This window comes from Amphibalanus amphitrite, unplaced genomic scaffold (genome assembly GCF_019059575.1).
Source record: "Amphibalanus amphitrite isolate SeventyFive unplaced genomic scaffold, NRLGWU_Aamphi_draft 000714F_arrow, whole genome shotgun sequence".
Taxonomy (NCBI): domain Eukaryota; kingdom Metazoa; phylum Arthropoda; class Thecostraca; order Balanomorpha; family Balanidae; genus Amphibalanus; species Amphibalanus amphitrite.
In genome coordinates, this window is record NW_024882208.1 from 269,314 (window position 1) to 290,891 (window position 21,578).

Sequence of the window (21,578 nt, forward strand, 5' to 3'; positions counted from 1 at the left end):
ATACAACAGCTACGGTTACAAGAGATAACATATAAGGCAGAAAACAATCACAAGACATATGTGTCAATCAATCACTGACATCTGCGTGCATCAAAAGGATTTACTAGTTTACGACGCCGCCGCTGGGTTGCACACGCTACGGCGCCGTCGCTAGCAACGGAGCGCTGTTGCACCCGCTACAATAACATGCAGAATTAAAAAGCAGGTTCTGGGGGATTTGCCGTCTTCTGCTTCTTTCGCTGAAATTGAAGCGTTCGTCCAAAGCAGCAAAATGACCTCTTTTTTTTGGCAAAATATAATTTCGAGCGCAATATCATCAATCCAACAGGTGCAATGCATGACGTTGAGCCATGCAGCGTTAACTCCGACTCCGGAGTCGGAGTCGGTAAGATTTTGGCGACTCCAACTCCGACTCCTGGCAGAACTGCTGACTCCGACAGACTCCAACTGCGACTCTGACTCCGACTGCGCAGCCCTGGGTACTTCTACTAAAACTTCCGTATGCAGAGTACATGGATGTCTTTCTTAAATGTCTCATCGCCGGAGGGCCTGACATAAAGAATATTTTAGCGCGCACCTGAACACAGTGTTGATCATTGAGCAACGAGCAATAAACGAAAATACCGAGTGTTGTATAAATGAGATGTGAAGCGACTACTTGACGTTTAAAATTTCTTATATATTTAACATTTCAACGTCTAACAGACGAGTGACGACAGCCTGTTATATAGTGCAGCAGCTTTCTTCGTTTATTTGGGCATTCCCCATTCGGTACGAACGCGGAAAACGCCTACCTAAATCCCAACTTCACGCATTATTAATCATTCAAATGATGACAAATTTGCTTTCATTGCGAGGTCGTCTAAAGAAGTTACATGTCGATATTTGGATTCCTATCTTACACTGAACGCAAAAAGTAATTTTAACGAACTAAAAGTTATCTAAAATTTATAACACTGTAATTCCTTTTGTTTGCTCGTGGCGACCGATTTAATTATTTAGTTTATCCGGCACTGGAAACGGGTCAATTACAATGAATGCACATCGTGCCGCGAATGATGTGTTTAACGCGGTTAAACGTCAACATCGTGGACGTTCCTATGTTCAAATGCCTAACAAATTTTAAAACGCGTACTGGACGTTAAATAAACTCTGCAAGGGCCAGTTGTACAAGGTCTGGCAGAGTCTACTGGCCTTATGTCAGTTTGCCGTCACTCAAAGCATTTTCACATGTAAGACGTGGGTCGATAAAGATCCTCGTCTCCTCTGTGTAACAGGGCCTATTTTAACATGTTAACTGGGGGGGCAAATGCCCCCGCACTCAACAGAATTGCCCCCCCAGTTGTCGAGATTTGCCCACTTTAAAAATGAGCATAAAGGAACAGGGTAACAAACATACTACTGTGACTTGTTTTGCAATGGATGTCAAATGAGTCAGTCTGCAAGTAATGACCAGTGGTGGATCCAAGGGTGGGTCATATGGGTCATGACCCCCCCCCCCGCCCCCTTGGGTCCCGGGGACACCACAGGCCTGCCAGGAGCACCACCGGCTTGTCAGGGGCACCACAGGCCTGTTGGGAGCAGTGCTGGAAATGAGGCCACTTTCTGGTCCCGGCCTTTTATTCTCCGGGTGGGTGCCCCGTCTAGCGCTAAGCCTTTCGGGACCCGCTCAGAGCCGCGGTTGTTTTCGCCGCTCGGCCCTTTCGAGATGCAAAGTTGATAGTCACACGAAGTTTATTTGGGGCCTCTGAAAATGCGAATTCGAAATTAATCGATTTTATAAAACATTTTTTCTTTCATCTATACATTTAATACATTTGCATGCATACTGCATACTGCAGGCTTGTCAGGGGCACCACAGTTCTTTCAGATGCACTGGCGGCCTAGCACCATGGCACCATGTTTGGCCGGGATCGCGATTCGGCGTATGTCGCCTCGCACATGCATTCTGCCAGGGGCACCACAGACCTGCCAGGGGCCCTACCGGTCTCGCAGGAGCACCACATTGGACCTGTCAGGGGTACCACCACAGACCCGCCAGGGGCACCACAGGCCTGCCAGAGGCACCACAGGCCTAGCAAGGGCACCACGGACCTGTCAGCGACACCACGGGCCTGTCGGGGGCACCTCAGGCTTGTCAGGGCCAAGGGACACCATCAGTCCTTTCAGGGGCACCTAAGGCCTGTCAGGGGCACCAGAGGCCTAGCAGGGACACCACATGCCTGACAGGGGCACCTGCGGCCTCGCAGGGACACCTTGGACCTGTTAGTGGCACCACATGCATGTCGGGGACACTCCAGGCTTGTCAGGAGAACTACAGTCCTGTCAGGGCCCAGGGGCACCAGCGGCCTAGCAGAGGCACCATCGGCCTAGCAGGGACACCACCGGCCTCGCAAGGGCATCATGGGCCTGTCAGGGGCACCATGGGCCTGTCGTTAGAACCTCAGGCTTGTCAGGGGCACCACAGTTCTTTCAGATGCACTGGCGGCCTAGCACCATGGCACCATGTTTGGCCGGGATCGCGATTCGGCGTATGTCGCCTCGCATTAGCCGCGCGTTTGCAGTCTTTTCGTGGTTTCAAACGTTCAAACATGGGATATGATGTTGCTCCCATGCATTAGGGTGGGTGTCAAGGTCACCGGAAGGTCAGGTCAGGTCATTTACCTTTGATGACCTCGGTTCACATTTTCGAGTTTTATACGTTTCTAGGCTAGTTTTTTTTTTAGCTGAATTCGAATTTAGCAACCATTTGACCGTTTACGAAGTAGTTTTGGTGCCTTCGTAACATGTTACGAAACTGTCAGAGGCGGTTGCCACCTACTACGAATACCCGGCAAAACGCTTACTGGTTGACCTGACCTGAGCCTGACCTGACCCGACCTGGCCTGAATGCATGAAGACATCATGTATGATCATAACTAAGTACTAACATGATATTCGTGATCAGCTCCGCGAAAAAAAAACATAGCACCCACCCTTTACGACGCTCTAACAGGTTACGATTTTCCCGACGTTTGGGTCATTGACCTGACCTGGAAGGTTAACCGATGACCTAGGACCTTAAAATTGGGTATCATCGGCTTACTGTCATCACGGGCAGCACGGTCGTTTTTTTCCGCGAAGCTCTGGCTCGATCAGGGGCGAAACGGCAAGGGGGAGGGTCCAACGGACCCCCCATACCTATACGTTCGCAGCTGGAAAACACCAATACGGGCGAGGGTTAATGGATTATTAAAGACAATTTTCCAGGTTGCCCCCCCAGTCAAATTCCCTTAAAATAGGCTCTGCTGTGTAATAAGCGAAATTATTAACGAGTGATTGTGTAAATGTGACGAGTGAATTGACGAGCGAGGAAATAGACGTTTCCCAGTTTCATTAATGCATTGAGGGCGTTAAATTATTTACCAAACGTCGAGTAGCCGTTTCATTCATCCAAACATTTTTAAAACAATCGAAACGTAATTCATCATTCATTTGCTCATTTGTTTTTCATGTCATATAATTTATTCAATGAAATCATTTGTTGATTAACTTTACTATTTGTTCGTATCATTAGTTATTAATTTGCATTTGACAGAAGAGGTCTGAGTTTTATCATAACACCGTAATCAAGAATCAGCAAATTGACCATTTCTTTTAAAAGCATAATCCTAAGGCCATTTTGCATTGTTGACCTTGCATGACCTAACTAGTGTCAAGTTTCGGTTATCGGAGTTTTCCGTCGGTAACTCCGAACCAATTTGAGTTACCGAATTGGGGAATGCACCAGCTCTCAGAATGAACTGTATTGATTCGAATAATATGCTACATGACCTCCATCAACTAACTTCTTTTTAACCATGAGCGTCCTTGCCCTGACCTTGACCTAAGGTCAACATCCGAGTTGAGCTTCCCCAAACAAAAGCACGTCATTCGACGAGCCTGAAAATGACGAACATGACAGCCTTAAAATTGCAGCTCTGTGATCATTCATTTTTAGGTACGAGCTATTCACCAGCAGCAACCGGAAGATGTGCTGACCCAAGGGTCGGCGCTCTAGCAGCAAAGGTTTTTCACTCGTAGGTCATGCTGTAATTGTGAAAAATTAACCGTGTTCTACTATTTTCTAGCGAGCTGATTTAGTTGTCGCCGAATCCAAATGCGCAAAACTGATATATAACACTCAGTTGCGGTGATTTTTCTTGTGAAATGTCTTGCGGAATTTTATTTATCGAACGGTCCGATCTATTTCGGAGAACACTTAATCGCACTGTGTGATGTTCTACTTGACAACAGCTCCTCGCGCGTTAAATAGATGAATAAAAAGTGACAAGGGCGTTGGCACGCAAATCAGTAGTGCAAACAACCGTAACATTTAGTGCATTTATTAAAAATTTGTACACAAAGCTTTCAATCAACAATGGCTTGCACAAAACAAATGCATTTTTGTACAGTTGCCTTGACCTGTGCTCCCAGCACCCAATTCTCCCGTAAAATATATCTCGATAGCAAATAAACACTCGATACGCCGCCTCGGGTCGCTGTGACGTCACCACGGCTGAGCCGCGCGGATCGGCGTATAACAACTGATAGAGACATAGCAGCTCTCTAACGGCCCCCGGCGCTGGCCGGTGTGGCCACGGACAGTTTCAATAAATACACCCCCTCTCTGGACACACCTCCGCTGCCCCCGGTGGGGTCCTCTGGCGCGTGGCGCCGTGCGGTGTCCGCTATAACTCGCTGTGCTACACCGAGTGAACGCTGATCACGGCCGGCCGGCCGGCGGCCGGCTCCTGGTCCGCACAGCGGCCCCCGGAGCCGGAGCCGGAGCCGTCCCCCCGCGGGGACACGGTCCGCTCCTCCGGGGACCCGCCGTCCTCCGACTCCTCCCCACACTCCTCCCGCCCCGGCGGGGACCCGGAGGCCGGCTCCTCAGACTTGACCGACTCGTCTTCCGTTTTTACCGCGTCCACAGGTGGCGCTGCCGTCTCCTCACCGGCCGGCGAGGGCGCCACGTCCGCGGACGATTTAGAGTCTCTCGATGCCGCCTTTGAGGACTCCCTAGATGACGCTGTCGCCGGCTCTGCAGAGGACGCGGCGGTCGCCGCGCCGGCCGCCGGTGATCCAGCCGCTACGCGCCGCACAGAGCCCTCGATCCGGTGCAGGAAGCCGTGGTTGTCCAGCTCCGTGCGGAAAAAGAACCTCTGGTGGCACTGCTGGCAGTCGAACGGCTTCACCTCGATGCCGTGTTCGACCATGTGCTTCTGGAGTCCGGCGGCGGCCGTGAAGACGGCGCTGCAGATGTAGCAGCTGTAGCTGCCGCAGCCCTCGAAGTTGTGCTCGATCAGGTGGATCTGCAGTTTCAGCGGCGTGTCGAACGTCAGCTGGCACAGGTTGCAGGCGTGACTGGCGTTCTCCAGCAGGTGGGTGGCGATGTGCTCCCGGATCTGCTCCTGGTCCGAGTACGTCTGCTGGCACATCAGACACTGGTAGAGCTCGCGGCGCGCCGGCGCACGAGCCGCACACACGTGTCCCTCCGCCTCGGCGGCCGTCTCGAACTTGACCGCGCACTGGGAGCACCGTTTGGCGGCCGCCGTCTCCGCGGGCGCCGCCGCCGGCTGCTGCTGCTGCTGCGGGGTGGGCGGAGACGCCGCGACCCGGCGAAGGTGAAACTCGGCGTGAATTCCTACCTCGACATCTGATACCAGCGTCTGCTGGCAGATGACACACGAGACCGGGAAGCTGGGCGCGCTGTGCTGCTGCATGTGCTGCCGGTAGCCGGCTGCCGAGCGGACGGCGCCCTTGCACACCGCGCACACCTCACTGTGCACCACCTTACAGTGCACCAGTTTGTGTTCAGCCAGCGAGCGCGCCGTCGGCTGCACAGAGTCACAGATGTTACACTTGTGCCGCGCGGAGGGGAAGGCTGGGTTCAGATCCACGTCCAGCCCGACCGGCGGGAGGGCGAACTGCAGCGGCGGCGGAGGGGCGGGGAGCGCCTCCCCGCCGCGCTGCTTCTTCGGCGGTGGTCGGGGCTCGCCGTTGGCCACCTTGAGCTCCCTGGCGTGTGCCGTCTGCACGTGCCGGTCCAGCTGAAACTCCACGTAGAACGCCTCGCCGCAGATCTTACACTGAAAGTTGCGCTGGTGTTTCTGCACGTGCTGTTTGTACGCCGACAGCTGATCAAAGTGCTGGCCGCAGAGCAGACACGGGAACGACTTGGCGGCGCTCATGTGAACCGCCCTTAGGTGGCGCATGAAGGCCGGCTCGTCCGAGAACTCCTCCCCGCACGCTGAGCACGAGTGCACGCGCAGCTCATCGCTGTGACTCACGGCAAAATGCACCTGCACGTCCACCCGTGAGTCGAACGTGGCGTGACAGATGGTGCACTTAAACAGCGTCTGGGCGTGCCGGTCGGTGAGGTGTTTCTGTAGTTCATCAGCCGTCCGGTAGGAGCGCTGGCATCGCTGGCAGGCGTACCGGACGGCGGTCACCTGCAGGTGGGAGGCCAGGTGGGTCTCGAGCTGGGCGGCGGCGCTGAACTGCTGGCCACACTGGTCGCAGGCCAGCGGCGCCGCCGCCGCGCCGTCCAGGTGCGTCGTCTGGAAGTGGACGCGGTACGCCTCGAACTCTGTGAATGGCTGGCCGCAGAGGCTGCAGATGACGGGCGACTCGGCGCCGCCGGCCGCCGCCGGGCCCGCGCCCGCCGGCTCGCCGTTACTGCGCGCTCTCTTGGCGCGCCGGCTGAGGTCGGTGGGCTGCTCCGCCGGCGCCGGGGAGCGCTTCGACTCGGAGTGGGCCGCGGGCACCGGAGGGGCCGGAGCCGGGGCGGGGGAGGCGCCGGCCGCGTGCGCCGTCTGGATGTGTTTGATGAGCGCCGCCGCGTCCGGCACGGCCGCAGAACACAGCATACAGGTGAACGGTTTGACGGAGGTGCGTCCGTCACCGGCCGGCGGCGAGACCAGGTGGATGGGGGAGAGGGGCGCCTTGAGAGGCACCAGCGGCAGGCCGTAGCCGAGCAGCGGGCTCTCCACCGACGGCATCATCAGCGGCACTGCAACGGGGAGAGGGGGAGATGGAAAAGGAGGTCAGAAACATACTACAGGTGAACAGAGCAGGTGTCACGAGCGACACATTAACATCCACGTTAAAAGTTCCTTCACAACGCCAAGCGTCTGACGCACGATGCAAGCCTTTCTCCGTTGAAATTAACGATTGCTCAGCGTGGCTGTCCCAATACACCACATGTAACGATAACCCCTGGTCCCTCAGCCACCTCCCCGGCACACAGGTCACTCCCCGGCCGGTCTCCACTCACTGTGCAGGGTCTGTATGTGATAGGAGAGCGCCTCCACGTTACTGAAGCGGCTCGGCCGGTCACAGTACGGACAGGACCACTCGTCCCATCCGGGTGGCGGCGGCGGCGGCAGGGGCGGCGCCGCCCCCGCCCCCGCCCCAGCGGCCGACTCGCCGCCCGGACTGCCGGCAGAGCTGGTCTTGGGCGGCCGCGGCGTGCCGCCGTGCGCCGCCTGCACGTGCTCCTGTGGAGAAGCACGGGAGGGGTGATGTCAGGAGACGGGAGCGGAGACGCTTGACGAAATAGGATGACAAGTTCGAGTAGTGTTATAGAGGAGGCGAGTGGCAAATAATGGATAGCGAGCGATCTACCAGCATTCGACGCAAGACGGGCGCATTGTATCGTCTGCTGCTCGAAACGGCCAGGTTTGTCTGTCGAAAATACGTTCAGGTTAGAAATTGATTCTACACATACGTTGACTTTCGAGAAATATTCCTAACCTATGGCTAGGCAAGACAGAAAATTTTCATCATCACAAATTGATCTCCGTGTCAGATAACAGCTCTCATCTCCGTCAGCTGGCAGGAGCTCACCTGCAGCGCCTCGCCGCTGGGGTAGGTGGCGGCACACTTCAGACAGCGGTACGGCTGCGGCTGCCGGTCCCCCGCCGCCGCCGCCGCCGCCGCCGCTGCCTCGCGGTCCTTGTGTTTCTGTAGGTGCGATGTGAGTGCCGCCGCCGTCCTGTAGCCGCGGTTACACACCGAACACTGGTACGGCTTCTGGCTGTCGTGTGTGCGCATGTGGATCTTGAGGTGGTCACTGGCGGCAGAACGGGGAGCAGGGAGTTAGTAGCTGTGTAACGCTGGTAAGGAAGCAACGATTTCACCAGACAACTTAGCCGACCATACATACATTGATTCCCAGCCGTGAGTATTTGCTACACTAACACACAAAACTAACAACAACCAAACAAGGTAAATCAGCACCCCATTCCACTCGGACGAGCCCGTAGTGCACCCGAGCGTCGACAATGGGCACATAGCGGTGACGTCACGGCCACCCAGACGGCCCTTCCCGTGACGTCACGGGGGCACGCTCCCTCCCGGCCGGGCCGCGCCGCGTCACTAACCGGCCCCCCGTGTGTGTCAGAGACTCGGTCCGGTGTCTGCCGACTGGCCGTCAGTGTATCCTGGTGTTTGTGTGTTTGTTGGTGGGTTGTGCGACGGTATTTACCGGGCGCTATATTGAGCAGGTGGGAGAGGGGGGGGGGGGGGGAGGCAGTGCAGACTGGGGATGTCCGACCACCACCCAGCCCGGTACGGTCCGGGGTTTTGGGGAAGTCACCGCGTGCGCCGCCAAAGTGGTCACGTCATGGGACAATGGTGCAATACCGGGCGACACGTAAACAGCTCGTAAATAGGCTGATTGGTGACGATATGTGCCGGACGCCATTGTCTTCAAACACGATCGAACACTTGCAGGCTAAATGACTAATTTTCAGCCCGGTTCACACTATGAGGGAGGAGATCGTTAATTACGACGTCCGCCTTACGACACTGCCGGTCCGTGGTATGTTTTCCTGGGAGACGGTCACTGCCGATTTCTTACGAACTGGGTAAATAGGACAGTCGGACAGGGCCCACGTCACGTGAATAGTGTGTAGGGACACCTCAACTTCGGTCCCGAGCGTTGGGAACCCCGTGAGTCCACCTGTAGGGGCACCTCAGTTGCAGAATTGGGAACCCCGATATTTCACCCGCAGGGGCGCCTCAATTATGGTCCTTCGTGTGCGCGGAACTCCCATACGTTTACCTTTCCATTTCTGTCGGGGTATCTGCGCCCGAGTCCCTCAGTTTCGGAAACTCCGCTAGTCTTCCTAACCACGACAAGCCGTCACAGAAAGTCCCGGTTTCTACCGCTCTCTGCATCACCCAGCCCTGCCGATAGTAGCTTCCACTCTAACGAAGCTACACGCCGGTAGTGTCCTAGCGTCTGAACCCTCCCGTGCACGGGAGGGCTCAGAATGAACTACGAGAGAACTACTGGAGGGTTGCATCCTCCATTGTCTAGTCTTGCCCCCACCCCCTGTCTCTTCCCTCCCCTTTCGGCTCGGCTCTCACCTGCGGCAGTAGGCGGACGGACAGTACTTGCACTTGAACTTCTTCTCGCCCGTGTGCAGTTTGACGTGCCGGTCCTTGCTGCGCTTGTGTTTGAACCGGTGACCGCAGTACTCGCACTCGAACGGCAACTGATCGGTGTGAGTCTGAAAAGAACAGGACCACCGTCAGAGGGTCGGGGGAGGGGCGAGGGACAGCGGGTGGGTCGGGGTACGGGCCGACACCGGCCAGTGGCCGTTAACCCGCGCCCTGGTGGGGTCTGTTTATAACGCGACCTGGTGGGGGGGGGGGCTATTTTTTGCCCCCCTCGTATCTCCGAAACTACTGGACGGATCCGCAAAATTCAAACGGCGTTCGAAAGGTCTGTCAAATTTGTCGAAGGAAACCAAATTTCATTGACCTCGGGGTCACCGATGACGTCACAGGTCAGGTCAAAGATGAACGGTTTCACCGTTCACGGGTCTTATAGGGAATGCGCTATAACACCGAGGAAAACGCATTTTGTCGAGAATCAGCGATAGGGCGTCAGTTGCCTAGTAGATATGTTGGTATTAGAGGTTACTGACAATACCAGGTCAGGTCACAGGTCAGGTCACCAAGGGTCACAGGTCAGGTCACATGAGCCTAACTTTAGGTACTAAGGTTGTGTGATGCATGTTTTATGGCCAATTTTTCATTACCAACTCAATGGTGTTGGTTATAAGACTATCAAGTACGGCTTAGGTCACTTTCTGGTGAAGTTCAGGTCAAGGTCAGGTCAAGGTCAGGCAAAAAAGGTCAAATTTTAAAGTTGATAGTTTTGCATAAAATGGGTATTGATTCGATGCAACTCGTCACGGGGAGTCTAATGATGGTCTTTGTTTTGCGCTACGGGGTCTAGAATTGCTAAAAATTGAGTTTGAAAATTTGACGTCATCAATTTTGAACAGTTTTTTCGCTAAAAATTCGCCAAAAAAAGAGGTATCAATCTCAAATTTGGTATGTAGATGGAAGGCAGTAAGGACTATCACATATATTCCGGTTTTTGCGAAATTCAAAAAACTTTTTGGATTTTTCGATTATTATATCAAAAAAAATTATTTATTGATTTTTGGGGGTCAAAATCCAAAATTTCAAAAATCCGAGATAGCAGTTTTGTAGCCCTGTTGATTCTACAGCTTTTATGTCTTTATCATTTTTCTGTATTTGCAAAGCTATAGGCCTGACAGCTCTTCCCGCGAAACCCTTGTTTGGGTCGAAAACGGCAGAACATGACGTCACTCTGACGTCATTTCCGGCCAACCTATCATAGCCTTTGGATTTTTTTTTTTTTTTGTCACAATGTGTAAAATTAATGTCCGGGAGGGTACTGAAAGTTTGGTGACGATCGGCGCAGCGGTTCTGGAGATCAGCACCAGGAGGCACCACTACATAAAGAACAATAAAAACTGAATAGCCAATGGGACTGCAGTTCAGTTAGAGTACGTACTACGTAAGTGATTCCATATCTCAGAAAAGAGGCAGCATTCTATTTGCCTCGGCGAGATGGCCTTCTTCCATAATTTGTTTACATAATCATCTTATTTCAGAATCTCACAAATGAGCATAAACGGTCATTCCGAGATTGGCGTGTCGATCTAAACTCCTGGCGTGACGGTGGCCCCCGAATTTCAGCGGTCCCGCCGCCGCACCCCGAATGTCGCGCGTGCATTCACGAGTGGCGACCGATTTCCACCCGCCACTTCATTCATTAACGTTACGGCGCACTTTCACGTCACAATCCGATACAGATTGGGAGCTGTTTAGATGGAAATCGACACGATATTTGGGCTCGGCCGGGGAGGGAGCGACCCACACTGGGCCGGACAGAACCAGCTGGACTCCGGCTACAGATTGATAAATTGGTATGAGCGACATCTGAGTTTTGGAAAGGTAAGGTTTGGTCTGTTAGCAAAATAGGTAACATCCTTGTAGGAAAATAATATTTTTCACTAGTTTATCTTACTGTTAATAACTATAATTAGCATAAGAAGACGGTAAGTTACATCAAAATGCAGAATAAATGACCGCAAAGAAGCACGAGAGATGTTGATGGTCGACATATGCATCAGCTTCTTGCTGATTTCATCAGCAACATTTTCTGTTTCAAACTACTAAAGACGGTGTTTATTAATGCATTAAATAGTAAGGAAGGCACACAATGAAACAATATTAATCAAATACAGCACTCAAAGACGCACCAAAACCTACTCTCTTGATTTCCACATTGCCTCTCCCGCTCCCCTTCCGAGCCCCGTCGGACCACTGACCTGTTCGTGCAGCTTCATGAGCGTCTACCTCGGGTAGGCCTGCTCCACTGCCGATCCCCTCCTGTCACTGACCTGTTCGTGCAGCTTCATGAGCGTCTGTCTCGGATAGGCCTGCTCGCAGAAGCAGCATTTGTAGGGCGTGGCCTCGGTGGCGCCGATGGTGACGAGTGAGTCGAGCTCGGCGGAGGAGCCCGGAGAGCCCGAGGTCAGCGACACCTCGCTGCTGATGGACTGGGAGTCCGTCGACAGGTCCGCTGTGGAAAGAACAGAGGGGGTCAGTCCGTGGACTGGTTCGCTGTAGGCAGAACAGAGAGGGAGAGTGGTCAGTCCGTCGACAGGTCCGCTGCATGGGCAGAGAGGGAAGGAGGGGAGGGTCCAACCCAAGCCCACAACATTACCTACCCCAAACAGAAACTCGCTCGGCCAGTATTGCAAGCTAACCAATAAACCTCGCCGCATCGTGGCAACCTCCCTACACTAGCAGCACAGTGAACCAGCAGGGGTCGGCCCGCTGATAAGTAGGCTAGGGCCCAGTCAGCCCAGTTTGGACTGCGGCCTCCTCCAGTCGACCGATGCCCGGATCAGACCCGTCTCAGCCGTCCGACGGCCGCCTGAATACCCGGCTCGTCTACCGGCCACCGGAAACACAGACCAACCTCGAGGGATTTAAACCGAATCACCCGCTGATGAACTCATCAAACGACGCTTTTATTGGATAAACGGCCGTAAAACCGACCGACTGTTTGAAGAGTTAATGGAACCCGACAGCCCCGCAAAGAGCGACGGAAGGAAGATAGTAGATACTGTCCCAGCGTCGGCCGTCAATCGAGCTGGTGATACTGTCTTGTTCTGAGATGCTATCACCAAGCGGCCTTACGAGATACTAGGTAGCCAGTAGCCACAGAACCAAGAACACAAAGCTACTAAAAAGATAGTCACAGGACTAGCCCTTGAGGGATAGCGATAAAATTATATTGGCAATTAATAAATTAGATGTGTCACAAACCGGCTAATATGCAGCTAACGCGAATGCTTAAACATAAGGGAGGGCGTTGAAGGGCATTGGTCGACCAGCGGGTTCTTTTCTAAACAAGTTCAACACCTCACTAGTTGCTTGGAGGAACTGCCAATAAAAATATGTCAAGAGCATCTGGAAAACGACTCGAGACACGCACTAGTGTTGTAACTTCTGAAATACCGACAGGCTAACTTCTACAAAAACCTTGGGTGACGGCGCCGGAAAAGGTGCATGCAATGAAGCGTACCAACTAATTAAAATACCATCTGATGGGCTCAAATTACTCAACTTGATCATTAGATATCACCTACACGTAAAAATGCGATATTTAAGTGCGCGACGCGACTGGCAGCCCGTATATGCGTGGTTTCACGCCATTAACACAATAAAAAGGACACTAATGGCCCACTGCTCAGAAAGTGTCTGCGCAACAGGGAAGCCCCGAACAGATTGCCGACTAACAACACAGATAATTAAGAAACGAGAAGCAAAAGTGAGCGCGACCTTATGCTGATAAACATATATTCTATTTCATAACAAAGGTTAAATTGTTATAGAGCAGCGGTCGGCAGCCTATATACGGCTCGCGATCATCTGACGTCCGGCCCGCGGCTGGTATCAACAACTATACCAGCCGGCCCGCAGTTCCTTCATAAATCGACCTTTTCCATACAAAGCTGACTAAAGTGTGCGTTCGCACAGCATTTAGTTCTTCCTTCAATGGTATCTATAGGCATCTGATCAGATAATTAAATAAACAGACATTCCCTCTGTTTTCAAACTTGGTCTGTTAACAGCCTGAATAACAGCTTGAACAGTCTGAATAACAGCCACGTAAGTAAGCTTATGATGAAAGTACAAACGTCCCCGGATGACTGCATCATCAGCTCTCGTATTTGTCCGACAGCGCAGGACGGAGAATAGGTATACCTATCCTGGGGCGAAGCACCACAGCCTGTGCGGCGGACTGTCCAACAAGAACACAAAAGCAATGCCGTCCTTAAGGAATACACGATTCCATTCTACAGAGTTAATTGAATCATGAAAATTATACAGTTTGGTGTAAGGCGTTCTGTTATTCGCATCCAGCCATTCGCCGTTAAACGAGTTATTGTTATCCTTATGACCGCCTGCCTCCAGAATCAGACATTGCGATCAATTATTTTGCTACTGCCCACCTGTAAGGTTTCCGAGTAAAATAGCTGCCAGTAGCCGTACATGGCCGTACTGACATCCGCAGCACTTATGTCCTTATATAAGATCTTATCAGGAATCCACTGTGAAATCAAAACGGGCGGTGATCCCATGGCTGTGACTGGGCACTGTGATTCTGGTTTGTTGCTCGTATGCAATGCTCTAAATTAAATGCTCTATACGAGACTCGCAGGTTTTTCCAAGTGCATAGAACATCTTCGAACACAAGGAATATCATTCTGAACTATGCAAATGTTTACTGTATGCTACATATGGATATGCACGTAGGTACTCTTGGTGTATCGATTGATGAATATGCACCTTGCATAAACCATTGGCACACCAATATTGGATTGCTACGCTAAGGAGCAACTGGGGCCCATTCATTTATCCGTCAATTACATTGCCGACCTCAACATGTTTGTGGCCTTGTTCTGTTGAAGTGGGCCCATCCGGTCCATTGAGATCATTTCAGGCCATGAGATAAGAAAGGGTTAGACATTGGGCTTTAAGTCTACCAGCTCGTGCGCCATCGCGGCTGAGTACCTACATCCCTGTGACACAGGCAGGCCCCGGTGGGAAAGGCGGGACATCTGTGCAAGCGGTCAGACCGAAGAAGTTGACGTCTATTGGAGCTGACGTCCACCCGCTATTTCGTTGGATGGCCGCTAGCCGAGAGCAGCGAAATGTGGTCAGGGAAAAGGCAGGGTCCGTTAAGATCGTGTTAGCGACAGACGTGATAGACACGTGTTTGTGAACGAGCGCTGTGGCGTCTGTGAGCCGTGCCTAGCGCGGCGCGCGCGGTGCGTACTTGCGGGACCGGAGCGCAGAGACGCCTGGATCTTCCTGATGACGGAGGCGAGCTTGGTGCCTCGTCCCTGCTGGTGGACCATGCTGGACCAGTGGCCGTAGAGCTGCCACCAGGGCGGGAAGGGCGCCGAGTCCGCCAGGGTGGCAGAGTGCGGCCGGACCGCCGCCGCCGCCGCCCACCGCTCCGCAGCGCCCGCCGCCGCCGCCGCCACCGCCGACACCGACGGAGACGTCACCGACGCCGCTCCAGCTGCCGACGCTGACCGACCTCCGGATGCCGAGGGTGGAGAGCTGAGTGACTTCACCGAGGCCTCGGGTGCAGTCTCTGGCGCCTCCGGTAATACCACCGGCGCCTGCGACCCCTTGGAGAGATCCACGGCGCTGAGGGCACTGGTGCGGACGCTTCAGCGAGCTCCTCGAGTTCTCACAGTCCCGAGATCACCAGATCAATCATAGTCCCGGGATCACCGCGCAAAAGTTCATCGGTAAGTTTCTTCACACACTTCCTCCTCAGACAACTCAGCCGGAGCTCCGTGCTACTCGGCACCACTCGCTGGGACGGCCTCCCTCCTCTCCCGCCGACTCCTGTCAGTCCAGTGTGTCCCTCTGCGCCCTCAGAGCTGTCAGCGGTACCGTCCTGGTCCGGGAGTCACCGGCGGCACCTGGGGCACCTGTCGGACCCTGTCGGCACAGCCGGTCCTGCGCGAGTGGCTGCCGACCGCCCGCCGGGCGCCGCCGCTACCGTCCGGTGGCCCGGGGCCCTGGGACCGCCCTCTGTCGTTCATGGGGCGGGGCCTGGTGTCGACAGGAGCTCTCGGCGCCTCCGTTAACGGGCCCTCGGCCGCCCCGCCGCCAGTTCCGCTCCAGGACGGCCCTCTGCGGGCGGGGCGCGCCAGAGCTCTGCTCCTCAGGGACAGCCGGTAGGTCACAGGACAACCCGCAGCTGAGCAGAGGTGATCGATAGAATGGCCGAGACGGAAATGATACCGAGACTAAAATAAAATGAATTTGTCCTCAAAAGGAGCATCTAAATGAAGAGAGGATGTTGGTGAAGCAACAAATGATTATATTTAGAAATATGGGCCAAAATGGAAACAATCGTTTCCCTGAATTTCATATAGAGGGTATCAAGCTTTAGTAGCTTAAAAATCAATGTTCCGCGTATAAAAAAGCTCCCCGGATATGGAATGGCCAATAATATGTCTACCTACACACTAGCATGCACCTTATGAACTGATGCACAAGCAATTACAACAAAGTTGCAGGGTGTTTAATCCAAACATTGACAATTAAATGTGTCCAATTGCCAGAATGAACCATCTTCACATTTGGTGCTCAGTTATTGTGGCATCAGTAACACAGCAGATGTAATACTCCACTATAAAGATGAAAGGACTCTGTGATCATTCAAACACTGTCCAATGTCTTGAAGTGCTTTTAAACACATGCTATAGCCAAGATTACTAGAACATAGCTATAGCTTCTGCAGCTGTATTAGCCCTGCACGCGCGGAAGAGCGTGAGGGTACTTCCAACGGGCTTGCGCAAAGCACCCTTCTAACCGGTCGCTAGCGGTGTGCCAAATTTGAACGCAATCGGCCCAGCCGTTCCTGAGATCTGGAAGCGGCATTCTGCACGTGCGCACGTGCAAACGGGGTCCAAAATGACTTTTGCACGGCACCCTACTAACTGGTCCCCAACCGTGTACCAAATTTGAGCGCAATCGGCCCAGCCGTTCTCGAGATCTGGAAACGCCCCTGCACGTGCGCACGTGCAGTAGCACCCTAACCGCAACACATGGGAATGCATTGCCTGGTGGGTGCCTACCTGTATGCCAAGTTTCAGCGAAATCGCCCCAGTAATTACCGAGTTACTGAAATGGGAACAAATTTGGCACCTCTTATTGTTGTATTTTGCACGTGCACTGGGGGTGACCCACATGCACCGAGAGTATCCTATTTTGGGTAGAGGGATGCTGCTACCCTATAAAAATTACCGCAACTCAATCGCCCAAGCGGCTGCTGAGATATGAGCCTCTCAAAATCACTACTTTTGCAAAACAGCTTGAACACCCTTGACTTTTCACGTGGCACGTGCCACGACGGTCACTGAGATGTATCAAAAGTAGTCAATTACGGGGTAGAAGGGATGGGGCTACCCAACAAAAAAGACCGCAGGCCAATCGGTCCAGCGGTTGCTGAGATATATGTAAGCCTCTCAAAAGCGTTACAGGCCGGGCCGGGCCGGGCCGGGCCGGGCCGCTCATACTGAGATTTTTCCGTTATATTGAAAAGACTCACTTCGCTCGCTGCGCTCGCTCGCTCGTAATTATACACTGCACAGTGGTCAAGGAAGCTCTTTCGATCGATGTGAACAAAATAACGAAAACCAGGCTTTCCCAATGGGCAATGACCGCTACTTTTCATTCACATCCTAGGTATAGATTGATCGGGCGTGAACATGTTTGCATGGCTTGTTTTCATTTCTGATGTCTCTTTACTGTTTCATTTTCTACTCCATAAATTGAAGTGAAGGAAAGACGATCATATAAGCAAGGGAGCTCCGAGGTCTGATAGAAGCTGTTATCCATGAAAAACCGAACGGTTCGATTCCACCATTGGCACATTTCAAGGGCATGGGTTTTACGCCGCTGTCTATTCTTGTTTTACTGTTTGAAACGATGTTCGATTGGTTCACAAACGGTTCCAAACACATCTTCGTGACACCAAACAAACGATTACCACTCGATAAATTCAATGCAGCTGCATTAGGCCCATTGGTAATTCAATCAATAGGTGTACATTTTTTAACAAGGAGCTAATACAACCGATACCTCGCCGTGAACTAAGACGTGCATGCCCATACGTCATGTTTATGTCCTCGACAGTGACACGGAACGTGTCCAACTGCGGTTTAACGCCGGCTGTAATTACTTAACGTGCCACATTATTCCACGAGAGGCGATCGCCAAATTACCCCGCTTGATTCACCGTCCACATGGACATATTTTTGGCCTGATTGGTGCGGACAACACACAGGTGACGGTTAGCAAATAACGGAGAGGCCAAAAACACAAGAACAGACAACAGGCACGGGTTGACAGGAAGGCGGTAGCGGGCCCGAAGCCCTGCCAATCACGTCATAATGCAGTTAACACGCTACCGCAATCCAGGCATCACGTCATTTGGCGTCACGTCTCCAATGACAAGAGCGCTGTATTTGAAGGTCGACCCACAAGGTCTAACAGTCCGTGACGTCACACCAGTCGACATACCCATCAATCTGACACGTGTATGATGCCTCTCAGTCTGTCTACGTCATAGGTTTACTTGGTTTTCCGACGCCTATGAGTCCCACCCCACCCCGCCCCACCCCGTCTCGGTCCTCTCAGCGCCCTGGGCTGTGACGTCACGGCCCGGAAGCCCTCCAATTAGCTCGGTCCAGGAGCGGGCCGGTGGACGCGGACAATGGGCCGCCGGCCGGCCGGTCACTTTGATCCGACGCGTGACCGGCGGCCGCTGGACACGATCAGCTGAGCGGCGCCGAGCGCACGCGGCGTCACAGGTCAGCTGCTGGGTCAACAGGGGTCAGTGGGGTCAGACCGTCAGCTGACTATCAGTCAGCTGATGGTCCGTCATAGGTCAGCTGCCGGGTCACCGGGGGTCAGACGGTCAGCTGACCTATGGGAATCCGTCACAGGTCAGCTGACTCGCTGTCAGCGACAGTGGCACAAAAGTCTAGCGATTAGTCGACTGATTGTTTGAATTATTATTTGACTTCGGCGGAGTTTGTCGATACAGTATCGGTAACATATGCTTCCTTTCTGGCTGAAGTTCACTATGGTTAAGCGGACCAGAGACCCGAACGGACGAGAAAGGGGAATACGGAAGGGGAATAAGGAAGGGGAACATAAAGGAAGACGCAGGGAAGGGCACCTGCCAATAGACGCGCTCGAGCGACTCGTGCCGGCCGAAAAGTCAACGGAAGAACGGCTGAGGGCGCTTCACGACCCGGGGGAAGTCATAAATCCCATAGCGATCACGATAATCCACTGTGAGAGGGTGGGAACGAGCGGCTCACTGGCCCACCTCTGGCGGGGCGGCGGTGGGAACCGATGAGGTCCGGGTGGGACCGCTGTCCCGCCCGGTCGGTTCACGGGACGGGGAGAGGGACCGCCCCTCTGACTGACATCGCCCACTATCGACAGACCCCGGAGCGACTAACGAGCTTCAGTCCCCAGTTTCCCCGTCAAGTGGCGCGGTGAAGCCTCCCGCTAAGTGCCGTGCCGCGGCTGAGTTAGTCGGAGCCGGTCTGATCACTACCCAGTCCGATCGGCTGGTTAGTTTTACGGCCCGTGATGGCAGCGGTGTGATTTGAGACGCGGAGAGGGCTCCCGGTCAGCCCCGCTGATGAGGTTACCCCGCCGGGACCGGCAGGTGGCTACTCCTCAATCGAAGCTGATTGAGCCAGTTAGACGGCAGATGAGTGACGCAGTTATACCAGCAATAAATGCCGTAAGTAACTTGGTGAGTGCACATACGAACGTATAAACATTAATGGCGAAACGATGCGGATAGCGGATAGAAACGAACACATCCTTTGCATGATCATCTTAAATAACCAATACATATGTGTTCAAACGATAAATAGGTTCAAGAGATGAGAACCTCTGATATACACAAATATCATGCTTCATTGTATTGTGCCTGGCAGTCTCGGGAGAGGCCCACCTCCGCCCAGCCCTCGGGCCTGAAGCCAGTATACCTACCCGGCGGCTATGCGCGGCCCGTCGGTCCGCCGTCTCCCACCGTCCGCCGTCTCCGCTCCGTCTCCCAGGCGTGCCCATAAAGCGATCGACGTTTACTGCACGTATCGACCGTCTTCCGGCCGACGTCTCCATCGGCGGGTGAAACTCCCATTACAGGCTCGGCGCCGGCATCCCCGGGACAGCTGCGTGCCGACATTTTAGCCGCGTCTCTCCGAGCGGCGCCGTGAGAGATCGGAGACAAATTATCCGGCCGAATCGCCATCCAGACCGGCCCGTAATTAGGCGCACCTACCGTCTGTTTGGGGCCGGATAGCGGACAGGACAATGTCATCGGCTGTAATTCGATGAATTCGATACAGGATGGCGGCCAGGCCCAAGTCAAGAAGGTGAAATGAGCTGAAACACAAGGTCAACTGCACGCTAAGACTTACGAAGAGCAAATACACACAAAACAAAACCACAATTAAAAAACAAACAGCGAACAAAACAAACTAATATTCAAAGCATGAGTAACTCACAAACGAAAATAATCAAATAAATAGCTGCAACGCCTGTCGAAACTCTGCCGCCCGACCGGGAAAACACAGCCGTACTCGCCGGCTGTGAGTGCGTGTCGGAGTCGCGCACGGCGCCCGGTGACGGTGTGCGCCGTCCGAAAGTGACGGCCCGCCCGAGTAACGTAACGTGGCCGGCCGGCGTCGTGACGGGCGCCGTGACGGCTCGTGACCGGCGCACCGTTTTCACGGAAACTCGTGCCGGCGCGAAAGGCGGCACGTGCGTCTCGTGAGGTGCCGGCTCCGGCGGCCTGGCTTCAGCACGCCACCGAACCGGCCGCCGCCGTGGGTTTCGCCGCGTTTCAGCCACACGAACCGACGGCCACCCAGCAAAAAATCTCCTCGGACGAAACACAGCAGCCGAAAGAAAGCGCAAGAGGAAAATACAGAGCAAAACACTCAGAAAGGAACACAGTGTGACGATTAAAGAAACAGTACGAGGCAGCACAAGTCCATCGCATATTGTTCTGCATATAATTAGAGATAAATTGTTTGTTGGAATGATAACAAGAGGATGCAGAGAGACACCAGCCGAAAAGAGGACCCACCCACCGAACCCTCCCAGCACACCCAGCTGGCCACTGACGTTCTCAGCGGCGGCGGTGGCGGCGGCGGCATGACTTGCCCCCGCCGTCCGTCTCATTTGGGTCCGTCCCACTGTCGGCAGCCGTGCGATAAATGGAGCGCCACTGAGCTGGCCGCCCCCGCCCCCGCCCGGCGCCGGCCGCCCGTTCACCTCCAGTTGGCGCGCTCTCACGGCGTCGAGCTCGGGTGCGCCAAGCTGCTTCATTGCGCCATTAGCGCCGCAATCCAGCCACGCTTGAATACGTAGGTGAGACGGTGACGACGCGCCGCCCGGAAAAAGGCGCCGATCGCACGTCGGCCGGCGCGCCATAAAACGACCGAAAAAGCGCGCCACCCGAGCGCGCCGGTCAGCGGCGCCCAGGCGCGGTCAGGCGGGGCGGCGCGCCGGGCGCGGCGCGGCTCCTCGTGCGAGGGCAGCCGTCAGGACGGTGACACCCCCACAGGTCGGACAGCCGGCACGCTCAGAACAGCGCCGCCGAATGAACTACGAAACGTTACAGCGCGGTCGACAGTATGAGCGTCGGCAAAAATTCAATTCATTTCATTTTTTAATCGTTATATTTCTTATCCCTTTATAGCGAATATCGGCTACTGCCACTGATCACTGGGATCAGCCGCTGAACAGTTCCCCGCTGAGCCTGTGTGCTCTGTTAATCCCACTATCCATATTCTGCGACAAAACATTCAGTCTGCATTGTGCTACACTCTGGCCTGAACCCTGTCACGGCTCTTCACGACGTGTCTGACTGTCTATCAACCGTAACCGCGGTCTGCCGTTCCCGTGACGTGAAACATGACATAGGTATAGTTTTGCCGGCCACGGGCCATCAGTTGATGAAGACTAAAGAGCCGTTCTCGAATAATTACACTCGAATTTGTAGTTTTACCATCAATTTTTTTATTCATTCGGGGATTTTATCAATATGCTCATATAACGTAGAGCCCCCATATAACGTAGCGTTAAGTATG

General features: G+C 53.8%; 1 protein-coding gene across 2 annotated transcripts; it reads right to left on the reverse strand.

Moving 5' to 3' along the window:
* Positions 1 to 4,348: 4,348 nt before the first annotated feature.
* LOC122365078 (zinc finger protein 423-like) lies at positions 4,349 to 14,863 on the reverse strand. 2 transcript variants are annotated; one of them, XM_043335986.1, is made up of 6 exons: positions 14,705 to 14,863; positions 11,754 to 11,935; positions 9,397 to 9,539; positions 7,870 to 8,095; positions 7,298 to 7,520; positions 4,349 to 7,033 (listed from the first exon to the last, which is right to left on the reverse strand). In XM_043335986.1, exons 1-6 carry the CDS (start codon positions 14,784 to 14,786, stop codon positions 4,725 to 4,727), a joined length of 3,165 nt encoding a protein of 1,054 aa, XP_043191921.1. In that variant the 5' UTR covers positions 14,787 to 14,863; the 3' UTR covers positions 4,349 to 4,724. The 2 variants fall into 2 exon arrangements, with proteins under 2 accessions (XP_043191921.1, XP_043191922.1); XM_043335987.1 differs by lacking the exons at positions 11,754 to 11,935; positions 14,705 to 14,863 and adding an exon at positions 11,682 to 11,714.
* Positions 14,864 to 21,578: the final 6,715 nt, after the last annotated feature.

Bases quoted from the DNA above. Each gene is read 5' to 3' on its own strand.
- LOC122365078 (XM_043335986.1), bottom strand. From the start codon at position 14,786: ATGGTCCACCAGCAGGGACGAGGCACCAAGCTCGCCTCCGTCATCAGG. The intron at 11,936-14,704 runs GTACGCACCGCG...TTCTTTCCACAG, and splicing joins TCTGCGCTCCGGTCCCGCAA to CGGACCTGTCGACGGACTCC. The intron at 7,521-7,869 runs GTGAGCTCCTGC...GCTTCTCCACAG, and splicing joins CCAGCGGCGAGGCGCTGCAG to GAGCACGTGCAGGCGGCGCA.